The 24,020-nt window shown below is 52.4% G+C and overlaps 1 protein-coding gene and 1 pseudogene across 1 annotated transcript; both read left to right on the top strand.

Annotated features, from left to right (window-relative positions):
- The first annotated feature begins 1,099 nt into the window (after positions 1-1,099).
- LOC130259433 (serine/threonine-protein kinase pim-1-like) lies at positions 1,100-10,950 on the top strand (annotated as a pseudogene).
- Positions 10,951-21,019: 10,069 nt separating this feature from the next.
- Positions 21,020-23,663, top strand: LOC130259432 (serine/threonine-protein kinase pim-1-like). The gene is made up of 5 exons (XM_056503691.1): positions 21,020-21,796; positions 21,917-21,970; positions 22,148-22,514; positions 23,126-23,302; positions 23,557-23,663. The coding sequence occupies exons 1-5, from the start codon at positions 21,020-21,022 to the stop codon at positions 23,661-23,663; spliced, it is 1,482 nt and encodes a 493-aa protein (XP_056359666.1).
- Positions 23,664-24,020: the final 357 nt, after the last annotated feature.

Raw genomic sequence — 24,020 nt, 5'->3', positions numbered from 1 at the left:
CTTTTGTGTGGATTTGAGGCCCCTTTGGCTGATTTTAGGCCAAATCTGATGGATTTAGGCTGCATTTGAGGCCCTTTCGGGTGATTTTAGGCCAAACCAGGCCCTTTTAGGACCGTGTGGCCCTTTGGCCCCGCCCCTTCCCCTCACAATTTCCGCCCTTTCCCTGACCCCGCCCCTTTCCCTCACAGTTCCCGCCCTTTCCCTTGGCTGCGCCCCTTTCCCCTCACAGTTCCCGCCCTCCCCTTGGCTGCGCCCCTTTCCCCTCACAGTTCCCGCCCTTTCCCTTGGCTGCGCCCCTTTGCCCTCACAGTTCCCGCCCTTTCCCTGACCCTGTCCCTTTCCCTCACAATTCCCGCCCTTCCCTTGGCTGCGCCCCTTTCCCCTCACAGTTCCTGCCCTTGTCTTGGCCCCGCCCCCGTTCTCTCCCAGTTCCCGCCCTTTCCTTGACCCATCCCCTCCCAGTTCGGGGTTCGGAACGGGGGAGGAGTGGGGGAGGAAGCGGCAGCAGAAGCAGGAGGAGAGAAGGAGCGAATCAGCCGCGCTAACCCGAAGCTCCCTGAACTCGCAGCCCCCCCGGGACCATCGCCCCACATCCCCGGTGCCCGGGGAGGGGGAGCTCGCCCCAAATATCCTGGGGTGGGTCCCTGGGTTTGGGGTGTTTTGGGGGGGGATGTTTGGAGCTTGCCAGGCTCCAGAGCCGAGCCGCAGATGGCCCTCGGGGGGACATCGGGGGTACTCGGGAGGTGTTTTTGGGGGTCTCGGTGGGTGCGGGCAGAGCCCCGGCGGGGGGCGGGGGCATACGGGTCCCCCCGCCGTGGGGGTTTGGCTTCCCGGGCCGGGCCCTGCGAGCACTTCCGGGGCCCCGTGGGGACCGCTCGGGGCCGGCGGCATCGGCGAGGGGACAGCGGTTTTGGGAAGCCCCGGGAGAGCCGGGTTTTCCCTGAGCGGGACCCCAGAGAGAGGAGAGCCCTAGAACCCCAAAGCGGGGACCCCCGAGAGGAGGGGAGGGACCCCTGGGATTGCCGGGACCCCGGCGGGGGATGCTGGGGCTGGAGGGGCGCGGTGGTCGGAAAGGAGTTCGGGGGTCCCGGTGCCGGAAATGACTGCTCCCAGTGTGAGGCCAGGTGCTTCTTCGGTGTCGTTCCAGTTTCCTCAGTACTCCAAGTATGAACCCAGTCTCTCTCAGTCATTCGCTATTATGATGCAACTTGCCCCCAGCACAGTCCCAGTTCCTCCCAGGTCTTACCATTTTCATCCAGTGTGTTCCCAGTTCTCCCAGTTACCCCTAATATAGTCCCAGTCACTCCCAATATGAGGCCATAGCCCCTGTCAATGCCAGCATGATCCCAGTAGCCTCCAGTATAATCCCTGTCTCTCCCAGTATAACCTAGTAACCACCAGCATGCTGTCAGTTACTCTCAGTTCTTCCCAGATCACCATGATTCCGGTTGTTCACAGCCACTCCCAGCCAATCCCAGTGTGATTCCAGTCACTCAGCCACCTCAGCCGTGGCACTGCTGGGCGGGCATCAGTGCCTGGGGCTGGGGCGGGGTATCGCCTCCCTTTGGCTCCGCCTGTCCTGAGCCCAGCCCCGACCCCGGCTCCGGCTCCTGCTCCTGCTCCTCCCGGGGCCCGCGGAGGACACACGCGGCGCGGCCGCTCCCTCCGCCTCGGCTACGGCTCCCCCGGCCCGAGCTGCGCCGCTCGGCAGCGCGGCCGCCGGCCCCGAGCCGCCGCTGTCCCGTTCCAAAGAGCGAACGCCTGGGGCTGCCCGGCCCGGGGCGGCTGAGGGGCGCTCGGGGGCCGTTCCTGGCCCCGGGCCGAGCGCCGACAGGGAAGGCGCAGCAGGGCCTGAAGGAGCGGAACCGGCTGGGTTTGCTGCTGGGGCGTGGCGGCTTTGGCAGCGTCTGGGCGGCGACGCGGCTCTCGGAGAGTGCCCGGTGCGTGGCGGGGCCGGCGGCAGGCACAAGAGGAGGAGGAGGAGGAGGAGGAGGAGAAGGAGGATGGGGTTCGGCAGGGCGGGCAGCGAGCTCAGACCGCTGCTGCCCTTGGCTTGCAGGTGGCCATCAAAAAGGTGCCACGAAACCACGTCCAGCACTGGGGCGAGCTGGTGAGTGAGCGGGGCCAGGGGGAGAAACTGGGGCGTGCCGGGCGGGTATGAGCCGAGGCCCGGCAGGGTGGGAGCCGCCGGGAACCTTGAGGGAAAGCTGGTGTGGGGCCAGCAGGGCATCGTGGGCTTCCCGATATCAGCCCCGCTGACAGCATCGTGGTTCTCCCCCAGCCCAATGGCACCGAGCACCACTGGAGATCATGCTGCTGGACAAGGTGTCCACTGGCTTCCCTGGTGTCGTCCAGCTGCTGGAGTGGCTTAAGCTCTCCAATAACATCGTGATGGTACTGGAGCGCCCGGAGCGGTGAAAGGACCTTCAGCATTCAATTTGAGCACAGGGGTTGCTGTCCAAGGAGTGGCGTGGGAGCTGTTCCGCCAGGTGCTGGAGGCCGTGGGGCACTGCAGCAGCTGCGGGGTCCTACACAGAGACATCAAACCAGAGAACATCCCGCTCGACCTGGCCACTGGGCAGGCAAAATTGATCGACTTTTGCTGTGGCACCTTCCTCCAAGACAGCCTAGACCCAGTTTGTAGGTGAGCCCTCCTAAGGGATGCTCAGCCTCATGGCTCAGCCTGGGTGTAGCACCAGGGCTTCCCCCAATTTTGGCTGGGATGGGATTAATGCTTGAGCCAAGTTGATTTGGGTGGGAGTGTGAGAGGGGCCAGCTTCCAGCTCTGCTGACAGCCTTCAGCACCCACTCTGCCCTGGGCTGAGGCTGGAGCTGGGCAGCCAGGCAGACAAAACCCCATGGGGGTAGCAGAGAGGGGGGCAGGTCTAACCCCATGCCCTGTCCAGTTTGGAGTGCAGGCAAGGAAGGGCTTGAACTGCTCGTGTCCCCTTGTTTGCCTTGCCTTATTAACATTTTTTGTGGCCATGCAAGCAGGGAAAAGAGTGGTTTTCCCCACCAGTGGGTGGGTTCTTGTTTTGTGTGTCATGGTTGGGCCCTCTCAGGGCTTCCGCTGGCCTCTTCCAGCACCATGGATTCTTTTCCAACTCCAAGTTTGTACACAAGTCCCAGGTGCTGGCAAGAGGGCAGCAGGTCACCCCCTGTGCCACTGGGGTAGCCCTGCCATGCCCAGGGGTGCTGGGGCCAGGCTCTGGGAGCAGCAGTATCCCCCTGATGAACTCCATCTGTATTCCATAGGAACATCGTCCTACAGCCCCCCCCGGAATGGACCCACTTTGGCTGGCACTATGGCAAGCCAGCTACCATCTGGTCCCTGGGCATCCTGCTGCACCAGATGTTCTGTGGGGAGCGCCCTTTCAGGAGGGGAACATCAGCTAGGACAAGCAGCTCTCGCTGCCACAACAGCTCTCTCAAGGTGGATCCTCATCTCTGGGCATGGGGAATACCAGTGCTAGGAGACATCAGCAGGCTTGTGAGCAATCTGATCTGGCAGCTGCTGAGGGGGTGGCACATGTCCTGCTCTCCTGCTCTCCTCCAAAACAAAGAGCTGATGGGAAGGTTTAGGCCCAGCTCTGAGCACATGCAGCATGGCCTGGGCATAGGAACGGTAGAACAAAGGGGGCTGGAGCCTTCTCTAACTGACCACTGGTTTCTGATTTCCCTCCCCAGAGTGCCAAGATCTGATCAGGTGGTGTTTATCCATGTACTCATTGGAATGGCCCTCGTTAGAAGACCTGTTCTGGGGTCCCTGGATGCAGGATCTTCATCTGCCATAGAAGAAGGGAGAGAGCCACAGGCACACTTTGATGCAGGCTCCTGGTAAGTTACAGCTCCACACATGCCTTGGCAATCAGAAGCAAAGAACCCCAGATTTTTTTTTTCCTGCTTGTGTCACTGCACAGGGGTCATCAGATGGGAACATGCAGCCCTTGTGCTGGAGCTGAGCTGCTCTGCCCAGCACTGGTGGCTACCATCTGAGCTGGTTTGGCTTGTCCTGGTTCATTGACAGCTGGGGCCCTGGGCAGAACACCGACAGCCTGGTCTCACCCACAGGGAAGGGGAAGGAGAAGCTGTACTGGGTGAGGCTGCTGCTGCTGGAGACAGTGAGGACATTAAGGATGAGAACGTCTTCCTCCACCTGGCCGCTGGCAAGCTGAAAATAATGGACTTGGATTCTGGCACCTTCTTCAAAGCCAGGCTGCACAGCGAATTTGCAGATGAGTCCAGACCCAGGGGAATCCTCCCAGATTTGGGCATTGCACAGCCTGGCTGGGAACCAAAGGTTCCCCCTTTGCTGGGAGGATAAATCTGATTCTTCAGTTGGCTGCCAAGGTGCTTTTTGGCAGGGCTGGGAGGATGGGCTGGGGTGGGTAAGAAATGGGAGTCAGCTCCTGCCCCCAGCACCCACTGTGCGCCGGGCTGGGGCTGGGGCTGGGGCTGGGGCAGCCAGCCCGACACAAACAAACCCCATGGTGAGAGCAGAGGTGGGACTCCAGAACCTGTGCACGGCTGCTTTGCTTTGCAGGCAAGGAAGGGCTTGGGCTGCTCCACTGCCATTGTTTGCTTTGGGATCTATTACTATTACTTTTGGGGGCAGTGCAGGGGGAAGGGAGAAAGCATGGGATTCCCTCACCTGTGGGTGGATTTTTCCCTGGCATGTAGGGTTCGGCCTTCATCAAGCCCCTGACAGAGACAAGATTTTTTACCTTTTTTCTTGTTTCCCGTTTTTGTCTGTAATCTATTTTTATTAATTTGTTGTTTGTTTCTCTAAAGGAAGTGTTCTAAGTGGTGTCCAGTGTGGATCAGGAAGTGCTTGGAACCAGCTGTGGCGTGGATGGGCCATGCCATTGGAGAAGGCTGAGGACATTGGGACCAGCTTTTCTTCCAGCAGCAATGGCGTGAGGTGGGTCTGCAAGAGTTGGTCTGAAGTTTTATCTGATCTGCCTCATGACCATCATCAAAGACTGGGACCTGAGATTGCACCACTTGCCCTGAACAGGAGCTCTGGCCTGGCCGAGGTGGATGCTTGTGGGCCAAGGACTGTTTGTAGCTGTGCCTGGTGCTTGTCATGGTACGCTGCAGGGTACTGGTTATCGCACCCTGTCCCCGCACCTGCGTAACGGGGTTACGATCTCCACATACAATAGTCCATAAATCTCCCCACCTTTTGGCCAGAGGCCACTCGCTTTGGAAAAGGACTATAAAAAGTGACTTTCTTAAAGACTCTGAGATCTTTTTCTCCCCAACGGATTGAAGACGCATCTCGTCGGACGACCATGAGGATGCGTCCCGTCTGTTGGTAGCTATATCTCATCCCTCTCTCTCTCTCTCCTTTTTACTTCATCTCTCTCTCTCTCCTTCACTCTCTATTGCAAAACTTGATTGTTAGTACACAATAAACTGCATTACTGCTTTCTGCTAAACAAACCTGAGTCTTTTGCCTTTTGTCTTTTGCACCCTGAGGTCGAACGAACCATCATGACTCCCACTCGTGACAATGTCCCTGAGCTCTTCCCTTTCCTCTGTCCCTGTCTGTCTCTGCAGGAATGAACAGTTTTGTCATTAATATCTTGTCCCTAGGGTGCTGGGGCCAATTGCTTCCTGGTTCCTGTAGCACAAGTGGCTTTGCAGAGCCCAGCCAGAAATGACCCCTGAAGCAGCAGCTCTGCAGTGGTGGCCACCAGGCCGGCTTGCCAAGGGAGGCTTCTGGCCATGCCCTGGAAGCAGCTGCTGCTGCCAAGGTGCCTTTGCTGTCTCAGGCTCTCCATGGCACAGGTCCCACCACGGCACTCTGCACTTGTGCCCAAGCCCTTCCCTGTGCTTGGGCTTTTCCTGCAGCAGGACCTGGCCTGGCCATGTGTCCCGGTTTAGGACAAATTAGGGAAAAATCTCCAAAGGAGCTCCCCAAAAAACAAACCCCCCAAAAACTCCTCCCCTCCCACCTACGGGTTCAGGAAGAATTTCCTCAGAGGTAAAGTGGAAAAAACCTATTTATTAACGAACACAAAAAAAAACAAAACACTCCCCAGCACAAGGAAAGTACAATCTCAGTTGACAAAAACGTTTTCACCAAAGTGAGAGACAGTCACTGCTAGGAAGGGCGAAAAAGCTTCTTTGGCAGGCTCCAGAGGTAGTCTCTGATGTTCAGATCCCGTCCGGAGCCGGTACAGATCTTCGAGATGAGGGGGAGAAGGAAGGGGGAAAGCAGCAGCCGGGGCAGCAGCAGCAGGGCAGCGGCAGCGGGGGCAACAGCAAGCTGGGGTAGAAAGCAGCAGGGCAACAGCAGCAGCCGGGGTAGCAAGCAAGCTGGGGCAGCAAGCAGCAGTGGCCCCGGCAGCCAGGAAAGCCAAGCAGCACAGCCCGGGCCCCCCCGCCCCCGGGCGGGGGAGGAGCGGCACCGGCGGCCGTGCAGACAGCGAGGTGGGGCAGGGAGAGGAGCAGACACAACACCAACCCAGGACACCACGGCACAGGAAAGGCAGTTCCTGCTGGAGCAGGAGGCTCTGCCTGGAATGGGCTCAAACAACTCCAACAAGGCTCTGTTTGCAAAGCCCCCTGTGGGAAATGAAGGAGGGGGTCACACTGCTTTTGGGGTGAATAATGCTGAAACCAGCCTGAGTCCTATATCCCAAAGATCAACATCCTGAGAGGGAGCTGAAGCTGTGGCAGAGCTGGGAAAATCCCCAGAGAAAGGAACAACCAAATGCCAGCACTGAGAAGTTCTGCAGAGCTGCTGAGCTGGCACAGCCTGGGCACATCTGACTGACAGGGCAGCACTTCAGACGGGAAAAGCCCCATCCCAGATTGTAACGGCAGTGTGTCCTGACATTTCCCTCCTTGGGCGGTGTGGGCCTTCCTCCCTGGAGTGGGGACACCCCTCAAGGTCACTGCTCCACGCTGAGCCAAAGGTTGTTGGTTTGGGGAATGACACCAATCTCTACTTAATAACTGTATTGCTTTAATACAATTGCTTCAAAATTGCTTCCTGTCTCACCCTGAGTGTCCCTGCAGAGGAACAGGGACACACAGTTCCACAAGCTCAGGGTTCTCCTTTGATGAGGAATCTGGGATTCCAATGGCCTTATAAGAAGGTTAAAAGCAGAGGGAATAGACTAGAAATTATTAGAAAAAAATTACCCTTCTTACTGACTGTCCTAGTTTGGACAAACTTAGGGGAAAAAAACCCCAGAAGAGCTCCCCAGGAAATAAACCCCCAATTCTTTATCCCACTGGACTTAAGAAACAAATATTTCACTCAGGGGGAAAAGTGGAAAAAACCTATTTATTAACACATACAAGAGAAACACTTCCCAGCACAGATCCAGATGACAAAAAAATTTTCACCGAGAGAGAAAGAGAGACGTGGACGATTCGATCTTCACCAGAAGGACGAGATGCTTCTCTGGCCGGTGTCCAGAGGCAGGCCGCAGGGTTCCTCCAGAGCGAGCTGGTGCTGATCCTCGGGAGGTGAGGGGAGGGGGGAAGGGAGAGGGGGAGAGAGAGAAAGGAAAGACAAAACAGGCAGCAAGCCTTAAACAATAGCGAGCTAAAACAAATAATTCAAGCAATATAAAGCCAAAAAATCAAGCAAAACAAAAAAAAAACCAGCTAACTAACAAACCAGGCAACAAACTACTACCACAGCAGCGAAAAGCCACAAGCAGCAGCAGCCAGAGCCAAGCGAGCCACGGCAAGAAGAAAAAAAACCAAGGCCAGTCCACAGAGCCGAGACCAGGCGGCCCCTCCCCCGGGAGCAGACAGCTTCATGGCCAAGGGGGGGGCAGGGTGAGGAGTCAGTCAAAACACCAACCCAGGACATTCCACCCCTTATCCCATATCGTGATCATTGACCCACGATTGGGATATACACTCATTAAACACAATATGAACACTTCCTCTGACTTGCTCAAACCTTCAACATTTACATATTCCTTCTGTCTCATCCCACAGTCAGATCTCCCTGAGGTACACAACGGGTTGTTCCATCTTTCTGCATTATCCACCAAGTACATCCAGGTCCTTGAGCAAAGGCAATCCCCCGAATGGGTTTTCCTGTACTCGAGGCAGGATTAATCCATACTGTCTTCCCTAGCAATCCTCTGACATGGGCCACTGGGACTTTGTCTCCATCTACTGTATTAAGGCACTTAGATTGGGCAGGACCTGCTCGGTTGGTGGAACCTCGAGTGTTGACTAACCAAGTGGCCTTTGCCAAATGCTGCTCCCAATTCTTAAAGGATCCCCCACCCAATGCCTTTAAGGTGGTCTTTAACAATCCATTGTACCTCTCCACTTTACCTGCAGCTGGTGCATGGTAAGGGATGTGGTACACCCACTCAATACCGTGTTCCCTAGCCCAGGTGTTGACAAGGTTATTCTTAAAATGAGTCCCATTGTCTGACTCGATCCTCTCAGGAGTACCATGCCTCCAAAGGACCTGTTTTTCCAGGCCCAGGATGGTGTTGCGGGCAGTGGCGTGAGATACAGGGTAAGTCTCCAACCATCCGGTGGTGGCTTCCACCATGGTCAGCACATAACGTTTGCCCTGGCGGGTCTGAGGCAGTGCGATGTAATCAATCTGCCAAACCTCCCCATACCTGTACTTGGACCACCGTCCTCCATACCAGAGGGGCTTCACCCACTTGGCCTGCTTGATGGCAGCGCAAGTGTCACAATCATGAATAACTTGAGTAATGCTGTCCATGGCAAGATCCACCCCTCGGTCTCGTGCCCACTTTTAGGTGGCATCCCTCCCATGATGGCCTGAGGCATCATGGGCCCATCGAGCCAGGAACAACTCTCCCTTATGTTTCCAATCTAAATCTATTTCCAACCCCCCTATTCTTGCTGCTTGATCTACTTGATGGTTATTTCGCTGTTCTTCATTAGCTCTACTTCTGGGGACATGGGCGTCCACATGGCGAACCTTCACGGGTAGCTTGTCTAACCGAGTAGCTATGTCTTTCCACTCTTCTGCAGCCCAGATTGGTCTTCCTCTGCGCTGCCAGTTCGTCTCCTTCCATCTCTGCAGCCATCCCCACAAAGCGTTGGCTACCATCCAGGAATCAGTGTAAAGATAGAGCTTTGGCCACCTTTCTCTTTCGGCAATATATTCAAAGCCAGTTGGACAGCTTTGAGTTCAGCGAATTGACTAGACCCTCCTTCTCCTTCAGTAGCCTCTGCAACCCGTCGTGTAGGGCTCCATACAGCTGCTTTCCATTTCCGATTTGTCCCTACAATGCGACAGGAACCGTCGGTGAACAGGGCATAACGGATTTCCTCTGCCGGTAGCTGGTTGTAAGGTGGTGCTTCTTCAGCCCGGGTCACCGGTTCTTGTTCCTCGTCTGTCACACCAAAACTTTCTCCCTCTGGCCAGTTGGTAATTATTTCTAAGATCCCTGGGCGATTTAATTTCCCGATCCGGGCGCGCTGCGTAATGAGGGCAATTCACTTGCTCCATGTGGCACTGGTGGCATGGTGGATGGAGGGAACCTTCCCACTGAACATCCACCCCAGCACTGGCAACCGGGGTGCCAGAAAGAGTTGTGCTTCTGTGCCAATCACCTCTGAAGCAGCTTGGACTCCCTCACAAGCAGCCAGGATTTCCTTTTCTGTCGGGGTATAATTACCTTCAGACCCTCTGTAACTTCTGCTCCAGAATCCCAGGGGTCGGCCTCGGGTCTCACCTGACACCTTCTGCCACAGACTCCAAGACAGACCGTGGTTTCCAGCTGCAGAGTACAGCACATTCTTCACATCTGGCCCCGTCCTGACGGGGCCAAGAGCTACTGCATGGGCGATCTCTTGTTTAATCTGGATGAAGGCTTGTTGTTGTTCTGGGCCCCAATGAAAATCATTCTTCTTCCGAGTAACCTGGTAAAGAGGGCTCACAATCTGACTGTACTCGGGGATGTGCATTCTCCAAAAGCCTATAGCACCCAAGAAAGCTTGTGTCTCCTTCTTGTTAGTAGGTGGAGACATAGCTGTGATTTTATTAATAACGTCAGTAGGAATCTGACGTCTTCCATCTTGCCACTTCACTCCTAGGAACTGGATCTCACGAGCAGGTCCCTTAACTTTATTCTTCTTGATGGCAAAACCGGCTTCCAGGAGAATTCGGATAATTTCCTCTCCTTTCTCAAACACTTCTTCTGCTGTGTTTCCCCACACAATGATGTCATCGATGTACTGCAAATGTTCTGGAGCCTCACCTTTTTGCAGTGCAGCCTGGATCAGCCCATGGCAGATGGTGGGACTGTGCTTCCACCCCTGGGGCAGTCGGTTCCAGGTGTACTGCACGCCCCTCCAGGTGAAAGCAAACTGCGGCCTGCATTCTGCTGCCAAAGGAATGGAGAAAAACGCATTGGCAATGTCAATGGTGGCATACCACCTTGCTGCCTTGGACTCCAGCTCGTACTGGAGCTCCAGCATGTCCGGCACGGCAGCGCTCAATGGTGGGGTGACTTCATTCAATGCACGGTAGTCCACAGTCAATCTCCATTCTCCGTCAGACTTGCGCACAGGCCAGATGGGGCTGTTGAAGGGTGAGTGGGTTTTGCTCACCACCCCTTGGTGCTCCAGCTCCCGGATCATCTTATGGATCGGGATCACAGCATCCCGAGTTGTCCTATATTGCCGGCGATGTACTATCGAAGTGGCAATCGGTACCCTCTGCTCATCTACCCTCAGGAGTCCCACGGCAATTGGATTCTCACATAGTCCGGGCAGGGTGTTCAATTGCCGGATTCTCTCCGCCATCACAGCTGCTATCCCAAATGCCCACTTGAAGCCTTTTGGGTCCTTAAAATATCCGCTTCGAAGGAAATCTATTCCCAAAATACACGGGGCCTCTGGGCCAGTCACAATCGGGTATCTCTTCCACTCTCTTCCGGTTAGACTCACTTCCGCTTCCACTATGGTAAAGTCCTGTGATCCACCTGTTACACCAGCAATAGAAACGGTCTCTTCTCCGATACATCCTGATGGAAATATAGCACACTGTGCTCCAGTGTCCACTAAAGCTTCAAAAAACATACTGATATCAATACAGGCAAATTAAAAACAAGATGTTATTAAAGTTTTTTCTACTTTCTCTTTCCCGTACAGGCCACCAAATAAGAAATGTCCTAGTTTGGACAAACTTAGGGGAAAAACCCCCAGAAGAGCTCCCCAGGAAATAAACCCCCAATTCTTTATCCCACTGGACTTAAGAAAAAAATATTTCACTCAGGGGGAAAAGTGGAAAAAACCTATTTATTAACACATACAAGAGAAACACTTCCCAGCACAGATCCAGATGACAAAAAAATTTTCACCGAGAGAGAAAGAGAGACGTGGACGATTCGATCTTCACCAGAAGGACGAGATGCTTCTCTGGCCGGTGTCCAGAGGCAGGCCGCAGGGTTCCTCCAGAGCGAGCTGGTGCTGATCCTCGGGAGGTGAGGGGGGGGGGAAGGGAGAGGGAGAGAGAGAGAGAGAGAAAGGAAAGAAAAAACAGGCAGCAAGCCTTAAACAACAGCGAGCTAAAACAAATAATTCAAGCAATATAAAGCCAAAAAATCAAGCAAAACAAAAAAAAAAACCCAGCTAACTAACAAACCAGGCAACAAACTACTACCACAGCAGCGAAAAGCCACAAGCAGCAGCAGCCAGAGCCAAGCGAGCCACGGCAAGAAGAAAAAAAAACCAAGGCCAGTCCACAGAGCCGAGACCAGGCGGCCCCTCCCCCGGGAGCAGACAGCTTCATGGCCAAGGGGGAGGCAGAGTGAGGAGTCAGTCAAAACACCAACCCAGGACACAGACAAAATTCACAAAGTTCACCTGCATTTCCCCTTCTTAGATTCTTTTTGTCATCTACTCTGGGAGGTCCAGCTTGGTCTAGTGCTTACCATGAACAGATTGTGCTCTTGATTTATACCAGTGCAAGAGATGTAGAATGATCTAAACTGAACACAGAAACAAACTACATCTGTCAGCCCATTTTCATGGTCTAGGTCACGTTCCAGGTGTCCGTGGAGATGTGGGAATGATTATCACACAACTCTCCATTTCTGGCTGCAGGCTCTGGAGATTCTTTCTCTGAGTTCAGTCAGGGTTGCATTCCCTAACAATTCCTGGTACCACCTTTTGTTTTCCAAGCTTGGAACAATCACAATGGAAACCTTACCAATAGCACAACTCCCTAGTCCACATGGAAAAAAAAGGATGATTTGTCAAGCTCTCCAAACATTTGTCCTGTTTTGCTGCAGAACTCGCGCTGCACAAACAGTGTGGAAAGCCAAGAGAAGCTGCAGTTAGTGGCACAACTTGTGACAGAAGCTCGACCTCGCTCTCCATGCAAGGCTCTTGAAAAGAGCAGACAGGACTGTGCAGAAGATTCTGGAAAACTGAAACAGCTTTCCAGAAGTGAAATGAAAATGGAAAAACACAATCCAAGATGTTTTCCTATGTTTATTTCTATGCTGCCCTTTTCTAGTGTTTTAGTGTTGCACTGCTTCTCCATGCCATTAATCCCAAATGGATCTCACCTCTAAGATCGATGATGTTATAAATGAGCGCAATGGGCCATATAAGATCAAATAACAATTTAAAGATTTATTGGTTACAGAAAGCAAAAGCAAATTCAGCGCGCTGGACAGCAGGGGAGTCTCCACTCCACCACCTGCTGCGCCCACCCCCCCTTAGTCTGTTCCTTTTAAGCTGTTAGGTTTTTGGGTGACGTGCTCCTCCTTTAGTAATTCTGCGCATGCTCCTCCAGTTGCTAGGGGGTCTTTTTCTGCCTTCTGGTGGTCGGGGGATGAGGGCGAGTAGTCTTCCTCAGCCACTGACTCCTTTCTTGGCACTTAAAACAATATGTAATTATGCAAGCAAAGCAAAACACATTCTGGCTTTTTACTTTAAGGCCTATCAAGCAAAGCAAAGCTATTAACAAGTTCTAGCGATATCTTTTTCAAGGTCTGTCTGTCAGAGGATCAAAGCAGAACAACCCCCATTCTGACCTCACAAATCTTGGTGATATTCCTCCAAGGTCTAAAGTCTGTCAGGCGAACAAAAGGCCTTTTATTTATTACAAGTCCCCCCTTTTTCTATATTATTACTTTTGTTCGCTAAATCTTTGTAATTCCCTCTTACTTAACTCCAGGTAATCTTTTTCCTCTTCCCCATTTAAGGCTTCATATTTTGCTCGTATTAACATGAGGTGAGCGGCTTCTAACCTGCTTTTTACAATGCTAATTATTTTGTTGAAAATACAGGGGCCGAAAGCAAGCCCTAAAATTATTAAAATCACTGGTGCAGCTATGCTTGACAAGAGGGTCGTTAGCCAGGGTGAATATTTAAACCAAGACTCATACCAATTTTGCTGGGCCTCCTTTTCTCTCTTACGCTGCTCCAGTTGTTTTCGGAGCTCAGCCATGGTGTCAGTTACTATCCCAGTGTGGTCTGCATAGGTGCAACACTCCTCTCGCAAAGCCACACACAGTCCCCCTTGCTGTAAAAACAACAGGTCTAATCCCCGTCTATTCTGCAATACAACTTCTGAAAGAGATCTTACTGATTTTACGAGACCGTCTATTGCCTTCTCTATTTTACTTAAATCTTCATCTACTGAAATTCTAAGATCCTTAAATCCTTGCTGTTGGTTCACTAAGGAAGCCACTCCTGTTCCCACCCCAGCACTTCCTATACTTAGCAATATAGCAACTGTGAGGGCTGTAAACGGTTCTCGTTTCTCTAAGTGGTGTTTTGGGGTGAATTGATGAGCATACACATAGTCTTTTGGGTGGTACACAATCCGGGGGACTACCATGACCTGAATGCAGTATTCGGATGTTTCATTGAAATTAGATATTGATATACACGGGGTTACCCCTAATGTGTTACAAACCCACTTGGTGTTTGCAGCAGGGATCAACCACTGGGCCGGTTTGCAGGAGTCGGTTACAGTAATTTTTACCCCGCAAAGGTGGTCTTTATCCCGAGGTATGTTGCCTATACACCTCCCCTTCCCAGTTACCTGAGCCACCGATACCCCTGGGGTGCTTTCTTTTCCCCTTTTCTAAAGGCACAAGGAAGGATTGGTCCCATTTATTCTTCTAGACTTTGCTACAGAACCTAAGGCTTCATAAAAGGGTGGATTAATACTGTAGCACAACCAGCACTCTTTAGTTAAATTGGGGTATGTGCCATTTAACACCCTAAAGGTGGCTTGTAGGATCTTCCATAGGGCCCCTCTACTTGGTTGTGTCACGACCGTGGTCTCCATTAACTGTGATTTATTATTAGCCTCCGTGAAATTTTCTGGGGTCATGCTGTCTAAATCACCTTGATTTATTATTGTGGCTTCTGAGTCTGTTATTGCAGGATTCGGTCCAACAGGTTGAGGATCGTGGGGTACAATTTCCTTCTTTATAACAATATGCCCCCCCCCCGGTCTTTCCCGGGTTTCTATATTCTAACTCCCCAGAATTTTCCTACTACCCATCCTGGGTCTTGGGGTTGCGTGACGTTAAGATAGACCCATTTGCAAGTACCGATATAAGTCACCACCCCTGACGGATCTGTCCAGGGCTTTTTACATCCATGTGGACCTCTTTCAACCCTTAAGTATTTATCTTGGATTTGAACCGACCATCCCAGGGAAATTGTTTCACAGCCCCAATATCCACAGTAAAATTTTCCGGGGTAGTTACAGTATGACCTCCCTGGGTTAGATGCTGGACACATGTAGAATATACTATAGGGGCTAGAACCCGTCCTATCAAGTAGGTCATCCAGGGTTATGTTAAAGCTAGGACCTCCCGAAGTAATTTGTGTTTGAATTTCCTTCTGACCTTCCCATTGTATTAGCGACCATTTAAAGGGTTCATGGCTTGCAAGCGCAGATCTCAAAAGCATTATATATAAGATTCCTAATTGGAGGTGGTAGCTTCCCCATTTTCCACAACTGCTTTTTTTATTTTCCTTCTAATTTACCTCAGACTTTTCTTTTCCCTTGGACTTTCGACGGCTCTGGGTACCTGTTCTTCGTTTTCCCCTTTTTCTCGGGCTCCCCCCTCCACTGCTTTCATCTCCTCTGCCTTGCCCATCAACTCGGTTGCCACGAGCTATGGGGAGTTCCATCTTCTCAGCAGCAGGAGTATTCTTCAGGAGGGGTGTTTGACCCATGCTTTTTGATACGTTTTATGTATTTATACCACTTGCGGTTCTTAATTTGAGGGGTATAGCAACTGAGTTCAGGTACCCACCGTCTGCACAGGGCGGCTACTATCCTGGCCACAAATGGGGCAGGTTCATTAGAGTGATAACAATAGAACTGGGGGTTTATCCCCTTTGTAAAAATTTTCCACCACTCTTCAGACCCTCTTAAAAGTTCTCTGGCAGCCACTTTGGTAGCCAGGACCTGAGAGGTGAGTAGCCTTTGGTCCGAATAACAATTTTTACACACTCCCCTTGGAGGGTAACTGTTGCTGCAATGGGTCCACCACTCCTCCTTACAAACTAAACAAATAAAGCATACAAAAGGGTTACAATTTCCCCAGCAATTTTCAGCATTACATCTTATTTTCACTGCTGCATTCAGCAGATCTTCCCCCCCCCCCCACTGGTGCTCCTGTTGCTCGGAGCTCTGCCAGGAAGGAATAGTATGTTGGATCCCACAGTCTATCTCTCATGTGGAAAAAGTCTCATACCTGTGGTGGGGTGGGAATAATGTAGCCTGTCTTTTTAATTAGAGCTTACTCGCTTCTTAAGTGTCAGTTTCAGGCTCCCAGGTGTGCCCTTCACTTCCCACTCGGGGTCGTTGGTGAATTTAGACGGATCTACTGGTCCCTTGATTCGGCTTGCGTGAGTCCACCCTTTTTCCACAGTGCGTACTGCTGTGTCTGTTGTAAGCAACACCTGGTAAGGTCCTTCCCACTTGGGTGTTATCGGATTTTCCTTCCAACTTCGGATCAGTACCCAGTCCCCGGGCTGAACCTGATGTAATACAAGATCTAATGGTGGTCTCTGAACCAACATTCCTTTTTCCCATAACTGTTTTTTTAAATTTCATCAAAGCTATTAAATACTCGTTAGTGTATTGTTCACTAACATTTGGGTTTGTCTGTGCCTTTTTTAAACTATAGGGCATGCCATATAACATCTCGAATGGGGAAATTCCCAAATCCGCCCGGGGTTGAGTCCGAATATTCAGCAAGGCTAGGGGAATGCATTTAACCCATGATAATTTTGTTTCTAGTACCAATTTAGTAAGTTGTTTTTTTTTTTATTTCTTCATTCATCCTTTCTACCCGGCCTGAACTTTGAGGGGGCCAAGGAGTATGTTGTTCCCATTTTATTCCTAATGCTGCTGCCAGCTCCTGAGTTACCTTTGATGTAAAGTGCGGCCCCTTATCAGAGTCTATTGTTTCTGGTACACCATACCTGGTGACTATCTCCTCCAGCAGGGCTTCTACTACTGTTCGTGCAGTTTCCCTTGATGTCGGGAAGGCTTCCACATAATGAGTAAGATGATCTACTACCACTAAAAGATATTTAATCCTCCCCACCTTTGGCAATTCAGTAAAATCCACTTGAATATTTGCAAAGGGTTGTTTTGCTAGAGGCCTTCCTCCATAGGGTAATTTTCTGAGGTTACTTCGATTTACCCGCAAACAGGTAGGACATCCCTTTGTGATATGTTTAGCTATATCGTGGAGCCTGATGCTCATGTACCTAGTGGCAAAGTGATCCACCAGCCTCTGGGCTCCCCAATGAGTTTTCTGATGTAACTTATACAATACCCTCTGAGCTATTGCCTTTGGTAGCACTTCCCGGCTGTCTGCTAATATCCACTTTCCTGCTTCCTCTGTAACACCCATTCTTCTAAGTCTCTCTTTCTCCTCATTCATAAAAATTGTGTCAGTGTTTTCACCGTCCTTGACTTCATCTTTTCCCCTTTGCCCCCCTTTTTCTTTTAGGACCATTTCCTTTAGGGCTGCCCGTTTTGCCTCCTGATCTGCAGTGTTATTCCCCCTGCTTTTTAAATCTATTCCTTGTTGGTGTCCCTTTAAATGAACCACTGCTAACCTTGTCGGCCCTCTCAGAGCTTTTAGTATCTCAACTATAAGTTTCTGGTGTATCAAATCCTTCCCCTGTGAGTTAATAAGGCCCCTTTCTTCCCATAGCTTTCCAAATGTATGGACTACTCCAAATCCATATTTAGAATCAGTATATATTGTCCCCTCCTTCCCCTCAAGAAGTTTCAAGGCCCTTAATATTGCATATAATTCACATGCCTGGGCAGACCATGATCTATCTAATGCACCCGACTCTACCACCTGTAGGTTCGGACCCTGCACTATTGCATACCCTGATTTTCTTTTCCCTTCTATTACCCTGGAGGATCCATCCACGAAAAGTCTTTCACCACTTTCTAATTCCTCTTCTTCTAAATCTGGTCTAATCTTCGTCTGCTCCTCTATTGTAGCTATACAGTCATGGGTCAAAAACTCATGCTCCGGTCCCCCATATAAAAATGCGGCCGGGTTCTGTAGTGCAGTGGTTTCTAACGTCAAATTGGGTGCCTCTACCAAAATTCCTTCATACTTTAAAAGCCTAGCATCCGAAATCCATTTTTCTGCTTTTTGCTGTAATACACTCCGGATGTTGTGAGGGGACATTACTTTGAGATTACCATTAAAAGTAATTTTTCTAGCTTCTTCCACCAATAGGGCACATCCGGCCACTATTTGTAAACAGGTTGGCCAGCCCCTACTCACAGGATCTAAAATTTTTGATAAATATGCAACGGGCTTCTTTTTCCCTGCCCAATCCTGGGTAAGTACCCCAAATGCAATACCCTCTTCTATGTTTACAAATAAGAAAAATGGTCTCCTCACATCCGGGAGACTTAAGACCGGGACATAGACCAAATTTTCCTTTAATTCCTGAAGTTTCTCTGTGTCTTCTTGACTCCATTTCATTAGCCCTTCCTGTGTTAATTTATGGTAAAAAAATCTAGCTTTACTGCTATAATTTTCAATCCACTGCCTGCAGTACCCGGTAGGTCCTAAAATTTGACGAACTTGTCTCTTGTTTTTTTTTTGGAATAGGTAGTGACATAATTGCTTGGATCCTTTCAGGGTCTATTCTTTTCTCTCCCTTCTTTAAATAGTGCCCCAAATATTTTACCTCCTCCTCTACAAACTGAAGTTTAGTCTTAGAAACTTTTAACCCCTTAAGTCCCAGAAAATTCAACAGCCTTATACTTTCTTTCCTTACATCCTCCTCATGTTCCCCTGCCAGAAGCAGATCATCTACATATTGTATCAGGGTTACTCCCGGTCCTGTTTGGTAATCTTGCAAAATTTGTTCCAATGCCTGTCCAAACAAATTTGGAGATTCTGTGAACCCCTGGGGTAACACGGTCCACCTCAACTGTTGCCTCCTCCCTGTATCGGGGTCCTCCCATTCAAATGCAAAGTAATCCCGGCTTGCCTCATCGAAAGGGCAAGCCCAAAAGGCATCCTTTAAATCTATGACACTATACCATAAGTTATTAGGCCCCAATTTACTTAAAAGTGTATATGGATTTGCCACCACGGGGAACCGAGCCACTGTGCGTTTATTAATTTCCCTTAAGTCGTGCACTAACCGATAAGTGCCATCTGATTTGCGCACAGGGAGTATCGGTGTGTTGAAGGGTGACATGCATGGTTCTAGCAGCCCCTTGCTCAACAATCTATCTACCTCAGGTTTTAATCCCCATCGACCCTCAGGGGATATGGGATATTGCTTTATTTTTACCGGGACGTCCGGATTTCTAATAATCACCGAAAATGGGGCTATTTTTAGCTGCCCCACGTTTCCTGGATTATACCATACTTCAGGGTTTATCTTTTCTTTGTCCTCCACTCTGAGAGGACAAAGTTTAATTTGCAGTTTCTTTTTTACTACTTCTATCCTAATTCCTAGTTCTATAATCATGTCTCTCCCCAATAGATTATATTCAGATTCTAATACTAACAAAAAGTCTCCCAACCCGATTCTTGATTCTGATTCAACTGTCACCCTTCTAATAACCCCCACCTCAAAGGGTTCTTCCTTTGCTCCTACTACCGTGGCAGTCTCTTTAGATAGACTACATCCTTTTGGCAAGAACTGAATACTTGATATTTCAGCTCCTGTGTCAACCAGAAAAACTATTTCCTGGCCATGGGGACCCACCTTCAGTTTTATCAAGGGCTCCTTATGATGTTTCCGTGTCCCCAAGAGATAGAGCCCCTGACCCCTCTAATCTGTCTTGAACTCCTTTTCATCCCGAATCCCGACCCTACACTCTTTCTTGAAATGTCCTTTTTTCCCACAATAAAAACACACCTTAATGTCCTGTCTCTCCCTTGAATTCCTAGACTCCTTAAGCTCTCTTACTGGCCGCCTCTGTGTCTCTCTCTGACCCTGTTCCCTACTTTCTCGTACCATCCTTCTAACTTGCCGTTTCTGACTTTCCTCTAAACAAACAGGTTTTTTTGTATTTACCCAAATATTTAATCTCTGTTTTATCCAATCCTCTGTTGACCCAAATATTGGCCAGAACACGTTTCCTGAAATCTCCTTCCCACCCCAAACTTCTACACAGTAATATATCATTTTTGCCTTATCCTTCCCTTCCATTCCAGGGAAATGGTCCCAATTTTCTAGTAAAAATCCTAAGGGACTATCTCTAGGTATGGGTGGGAGTTTAACACTTGCAGGAGGTTTACTCTTCCCCTGCCCCATTTCCTCCGGAGTACCTTCACTCACACCAAAAATCACTTTCGCTTCCCCTGTTTCGTGGCCCACGCCCTCGCGGGCCGATGGGAACCGCACTACTAAGGGTCCGCACTCGCTTGGGGAATCTGGCTGCCAGTCCCCCTCTCACACACACACCACACGTTGTACTCCGGGATCCCGACCCCGCCCGAACGGATCCCTTATACTTACGCGTCCTGCGTCTTCGTCCGGACTTTGTGCACAAAATTTAAGGGGTCAATTGGGCCCTCCTACCTTTGCTTTTGCTTTCTTAATTTTAGGTTCGTCGGTCGAGGTTGGGATAGGACTCCCGTCCCTGGGGCCACCAAAATGGTGGGGCGCGCCTCCCTGCAGGCAGAGAGCCCCTCCAAAATCTCGATCCGAGTACGGCACCAAATTTGTTATAAATGAGCGCAATGGGCCATATAAGATCAAATAACAATTTAAAGATTTATTGGTTACAGAAAGCAAAAGCAAATTCAGCGCGCTGGACAGCAGGGGAGTCTCCACTCCACCACCTGCTGCGCCCACCCCCCCTTAGTCTGTTCCTTTTAAGCTGTTAGGTTTTTGGGTGATGTGCTCCTCCTTTAGTAATTCTGCGCATGCTCCTCCAGTTGCTAGGGGGTCTTTTTCTGCCTTCTGGTGGTCGGGGGATGAGGGCGAGTAGTCTTCCTCAGCCACTGACTCCTTTCTTGGCACTTAAAACAATATGTAATTATGCAAGCAAAGCAAAACACATTCTGGCTTTTTACTTTAAGGCCTATCAAGCAAAGCAAAGCTATTAACAAGTTCTAGCGATATCTTTTTCAAGGTCTGTCTGTCAGAGGATCAAAGCAGAACAACCCCCATTCTGACCTCACAAATCTTGGTGATATTCCTCCAAGGTCTAAAGTCTGTCAGGCGAACAAAAGGCCTCTTATTTATTACAGATGACTTGTGAGTTTTAGGCACTCTAAAATACCACGAGCTACACACAGTTTGCCTTCTCCTGGTTTTGTTGGAAAGCAATGCTGGAGACATAAGTGCAGAGCTTGGCTCGGGCAGGAATCCTCCAGCCAGGGAATGAGCCCCGGCAGTGTCTGAGCCTCAGCAGGGCCAATGCACAGCAGCGACCGAGGGGATTCCTGTGTCCCCGTGCAGGAGTCAGGACTCTGGGCCTTGGCTCAACAGGGCAAAGTTGCAGTGTTGGGACAGACCCAGGGGCTGCCCCCGGGGCGCGCGGGGCTCGGCCATGGGGCGAGTGGGGCGAGCGGGGAACGGACACACGGACACGCGGACAAACGGCCCCGGCGCTTCAGTTGCAGCGGCAGCAGCGGCAGCAGCGGCAGCAGCAGCGAGTCTACAGACCCTCTCCACCTCTCTCTTGTTCCTCCTCTCCCTCTCTCGCTGTCCCGCACCCTCTTCCCCGCTCTCCCTTCCCCGGACCCCCCGCTGCTCTCCCCCTCTTCCCGTTCCGGACCAGGCCATGCCCCCGGGCCGCCCCCGGCCCCGGGCGAGGCTGCCCCGTCCGCGTCCCCGCCCCCGCCCGTCCCGCCGCGGTCTCGCCTCCGCCCGGCTCTGGCCGTACTGGCGGTGGCGCTGCTGGGCGGGCATCAGTGCCTGGGGCTGGGGCGGCATCGCCGCCCTTTGGCTCCGCCTGGCCCGAGCCCGAGCCCGGCCCCGGCCCCGGCCCCGGCCCCGGCCCCTCCCGGGGCCCGCGGAGGACACACGCGGCGCGGCCGCTTCCGCCGCCCCCGCCGCGGCTTCCCCGGCCCGAGCTGCGCCGCTCGGCAGCGCGGCCGCCGACCCCGAGCCGCCGGGGCTCGGGATGGGTGGGGATGCCCGGCCCGGGTCGCTCGCGGGGCGCTCGGGGGCCGTGTCTGGCCCCGGGCCGAGCGCTGACGGCCGCGTGTCGCCCGCAGGGAAGGCGCAGGAGGCCTTGCAGGAGCGGTACCGGCTGTGTTCGCTGCTGGGCAGCGGCGGCTTTGGCAGCGTCTTCTCGGGGACCCGGCTCGCGGACGGCGCCCCGGTGAGTGGCGGGGCCGGCGGCGGGCGGAGAAGGAGGAGGAAGAGGAGGAGGAAGAGGAAGGGAGCGGGGCGCGGCGGGGCAAGCGGCGAGCTCAGCCCGCTGCTGCCCCTTTGCTCGCAGGTGGCCATCAAATGCCAAGTGCCGCGGGATCGCATCCAGCACTGGGGCGAGCTGGTGAGTGAGCGGGGCCAGCGGCAGGAGCCGGGGCGTGCCGGGCGGCGAGGAGCCGAGGCCCGGCAGGGAGAGCGGGCGTGGGGTGAGCGGGGCGTGCAGAGCATCCCGGGCTAGCTGAGGAGTCCCAGAGCCCTGGCACGGCCTCGCCCCGCTGACGGCATCGTGCTCCTCGCGCAGCCCAACGGCGCCCGTGCGCCCCTGGAGATCGTGCTGCTGGACAAGGTGTCCACTGGCTTCCGTGGAGTCATTCAGCTGCTGGAGTGGTTTGAGCTGCCCAGCTGCTTCTTGTTGGTTCTGGAGCGTCCGGAGCGATGTCAGGACCTCTCTGATTTCATCGTGGCCCGGGGGTTCCTGCCGGAGGAGGAGGCGCGGGGGCTGTTCCGCCAGGTGCTGGAGGCCGTGCGGCACTGCAGCAGCTGCGGGGTCCTGCACAGGGACATCAAACCGGGCAACATCCTCATCGACCTGGCCAGCGGGCAGCTTAAACTGATTGACTTTGGCTGTGGCACCTTCCTTCAGGACACAGTCTACACCCAGTTTGCAGGTGAGCCGAGCCTGGGCGATGCTCCTGGGAATATCATGGCCCAGCCCGGCTGTGGTGCCAGGGATTCCCCCCTTTGCTGCAGGCCATGGCATTGCTTCTGCAGCCAAGTTGCTTTTGGGTGGGGGTCAGAGGGGGGCCAGCTGCCCGCCCTGCCAAGCGCATCCACCACACATTCAGCCGTGGCTGGAGCTGGGGCAGCCAGCCCAACACAAACCCCATGGGGGTGGCAGAGAGGGGGGTCAGACCTGGCACCGCTCAGTTTGGTGATCAGGTGAGGAAGGGCTTGGACTTCTTTGCTGCCCCTGTTTCCCTTGGCTTATAGATGTGTTTTGGGGGCAGTACAGGCAGGGAGGAGAGTGGGTGTTTCCCACTGCTGGGTGGGTTTTTCTTCTGTGTGTCATGGTTGGGCCTTCCCAGGGCTTCTGCTGCCCTCTCCCAACACCAGTGGCTTCTTTTCCAGCCCCAGTTTTGTACACAAGTCCCAGGTGCTGGTGAGGAGGCAGCGGGTCACCCCCTGTGCCACTGGTGCAGCCCCCTCATGCCCAGGGGTGCTGGGGCCAGGCTCTGGGAGAAGCAGCATCCCCCTGATGAACTCCATCTGTATTCCATAGGAACACCGTCCTACAGCCCCCCAGAATGGACCCACCTCAAATGCTACCACGGCGAGGCAGCAACGATCTGGTCCCTGGGCATCCTGCTGTACCAGATGGTCTGCGGGAAGCACCCGTTCAAGAAGGGCCGGGACATCATCTGGGGCCAGCTCAAGTTCCCACAAGGGCTCTCTCAAGGTGGATCCTCATCTCTGGGCACAGGGAATACCAGTGCTGGGAGACAGCAGTGGGCTCGTGACCATCCTGCTCTGGCAGCTGCTGAGGAGGTGGCACATGTCCTGCTCTCCTGCTCTCCTCCAAAACAGGGAATTGACTGGAAAGTTTAGGCCCAGATCTGAGCACATCCAGCAGAACCTGGGCACAGGAACAGTGGGGCAAAGCAAACAGGATCCTTCTCCAACTGACTGGTGATTGCTGGTTTCTCTCCCCAGAGTGCCAAGATATTATCAGTTGGTGTTTATCCATGCGCTCCTTGGACAGGCCATCTGTGGAAGATCTGTTCTATGACCCTTGGCTGCAGGATGTTCATCTGCCCTAGAAGATGGGAGAGATTCACAGGCACCGTTTGATCCAGGAGCCTGGATCAAACAGCTCCACACATCTCTTGGTGATAAGAAGCAAAGAAACCCAGACTTTTTTTCCCTGCCTGTACCATGGAGCAGGGGCCATCAGATGGGAACATCTGTTCTGGATGGTCAAGCTGGTCTTACAAGCACTGGCAGCCACTGTCCAGCCTGGTTTTACTTGTCCTGCTTCAGTGATGGCTGAATCCCTGGGCAGAGCACAGACAGCTTGGTCTGGCCCCCAGGGAAGGAGAAGCAGCCCCTGGAGAAGCTGTACCAAGTGGAGCTGCTGCAAGGACAACCTCAAGGATGACAACCTCTTCCTGACCTGG

The sequence above is a fragment of the Oenanthe melanoleuca genome, chromosome 14, assembly GCF_029582105.1.
Source record: "Oenanthe melanoleuca isolate GR-GAL-2019-014 chromosome 14, OMel1.0, whole genome shotgun sequence".
NCBI classification, from domain to species: domain Eukaryota; kingdom Metazoa; phylum Chordata; class Aves; order Passeriformes; family Muscicapidae; genus Oenanthe; species Oenanthe melanoleuca.
Note: the sequence above shows the minus strand (reverse complement) of the source record. Positions and strands in the feature narration are given on the sequence as shown.

Coding starts and splice junctions, on each gene's coding strand:
- LOC130259432 (XM_056503691.1), top strand. CDS start 21,020: ATGGGGCGAGTGGGGCGAGCGGGGAACGGACACACGGACACGCGGACA. Junction 21,797..21,916: donor GGCTCGCGGACGGCGCCCCG/GTGAGTGGCGGG, acceptor CTTTGCTCGCAG/GTGGCCATCAAATGCCAAGT. Junction 21,971..22,147: donor TCCAGCACTGGGGCGAGCTG/GTGAGTGAGCGG, acceptor CTCCTCGCGCAG/CCCAACGGCGCCCGTGCGCC.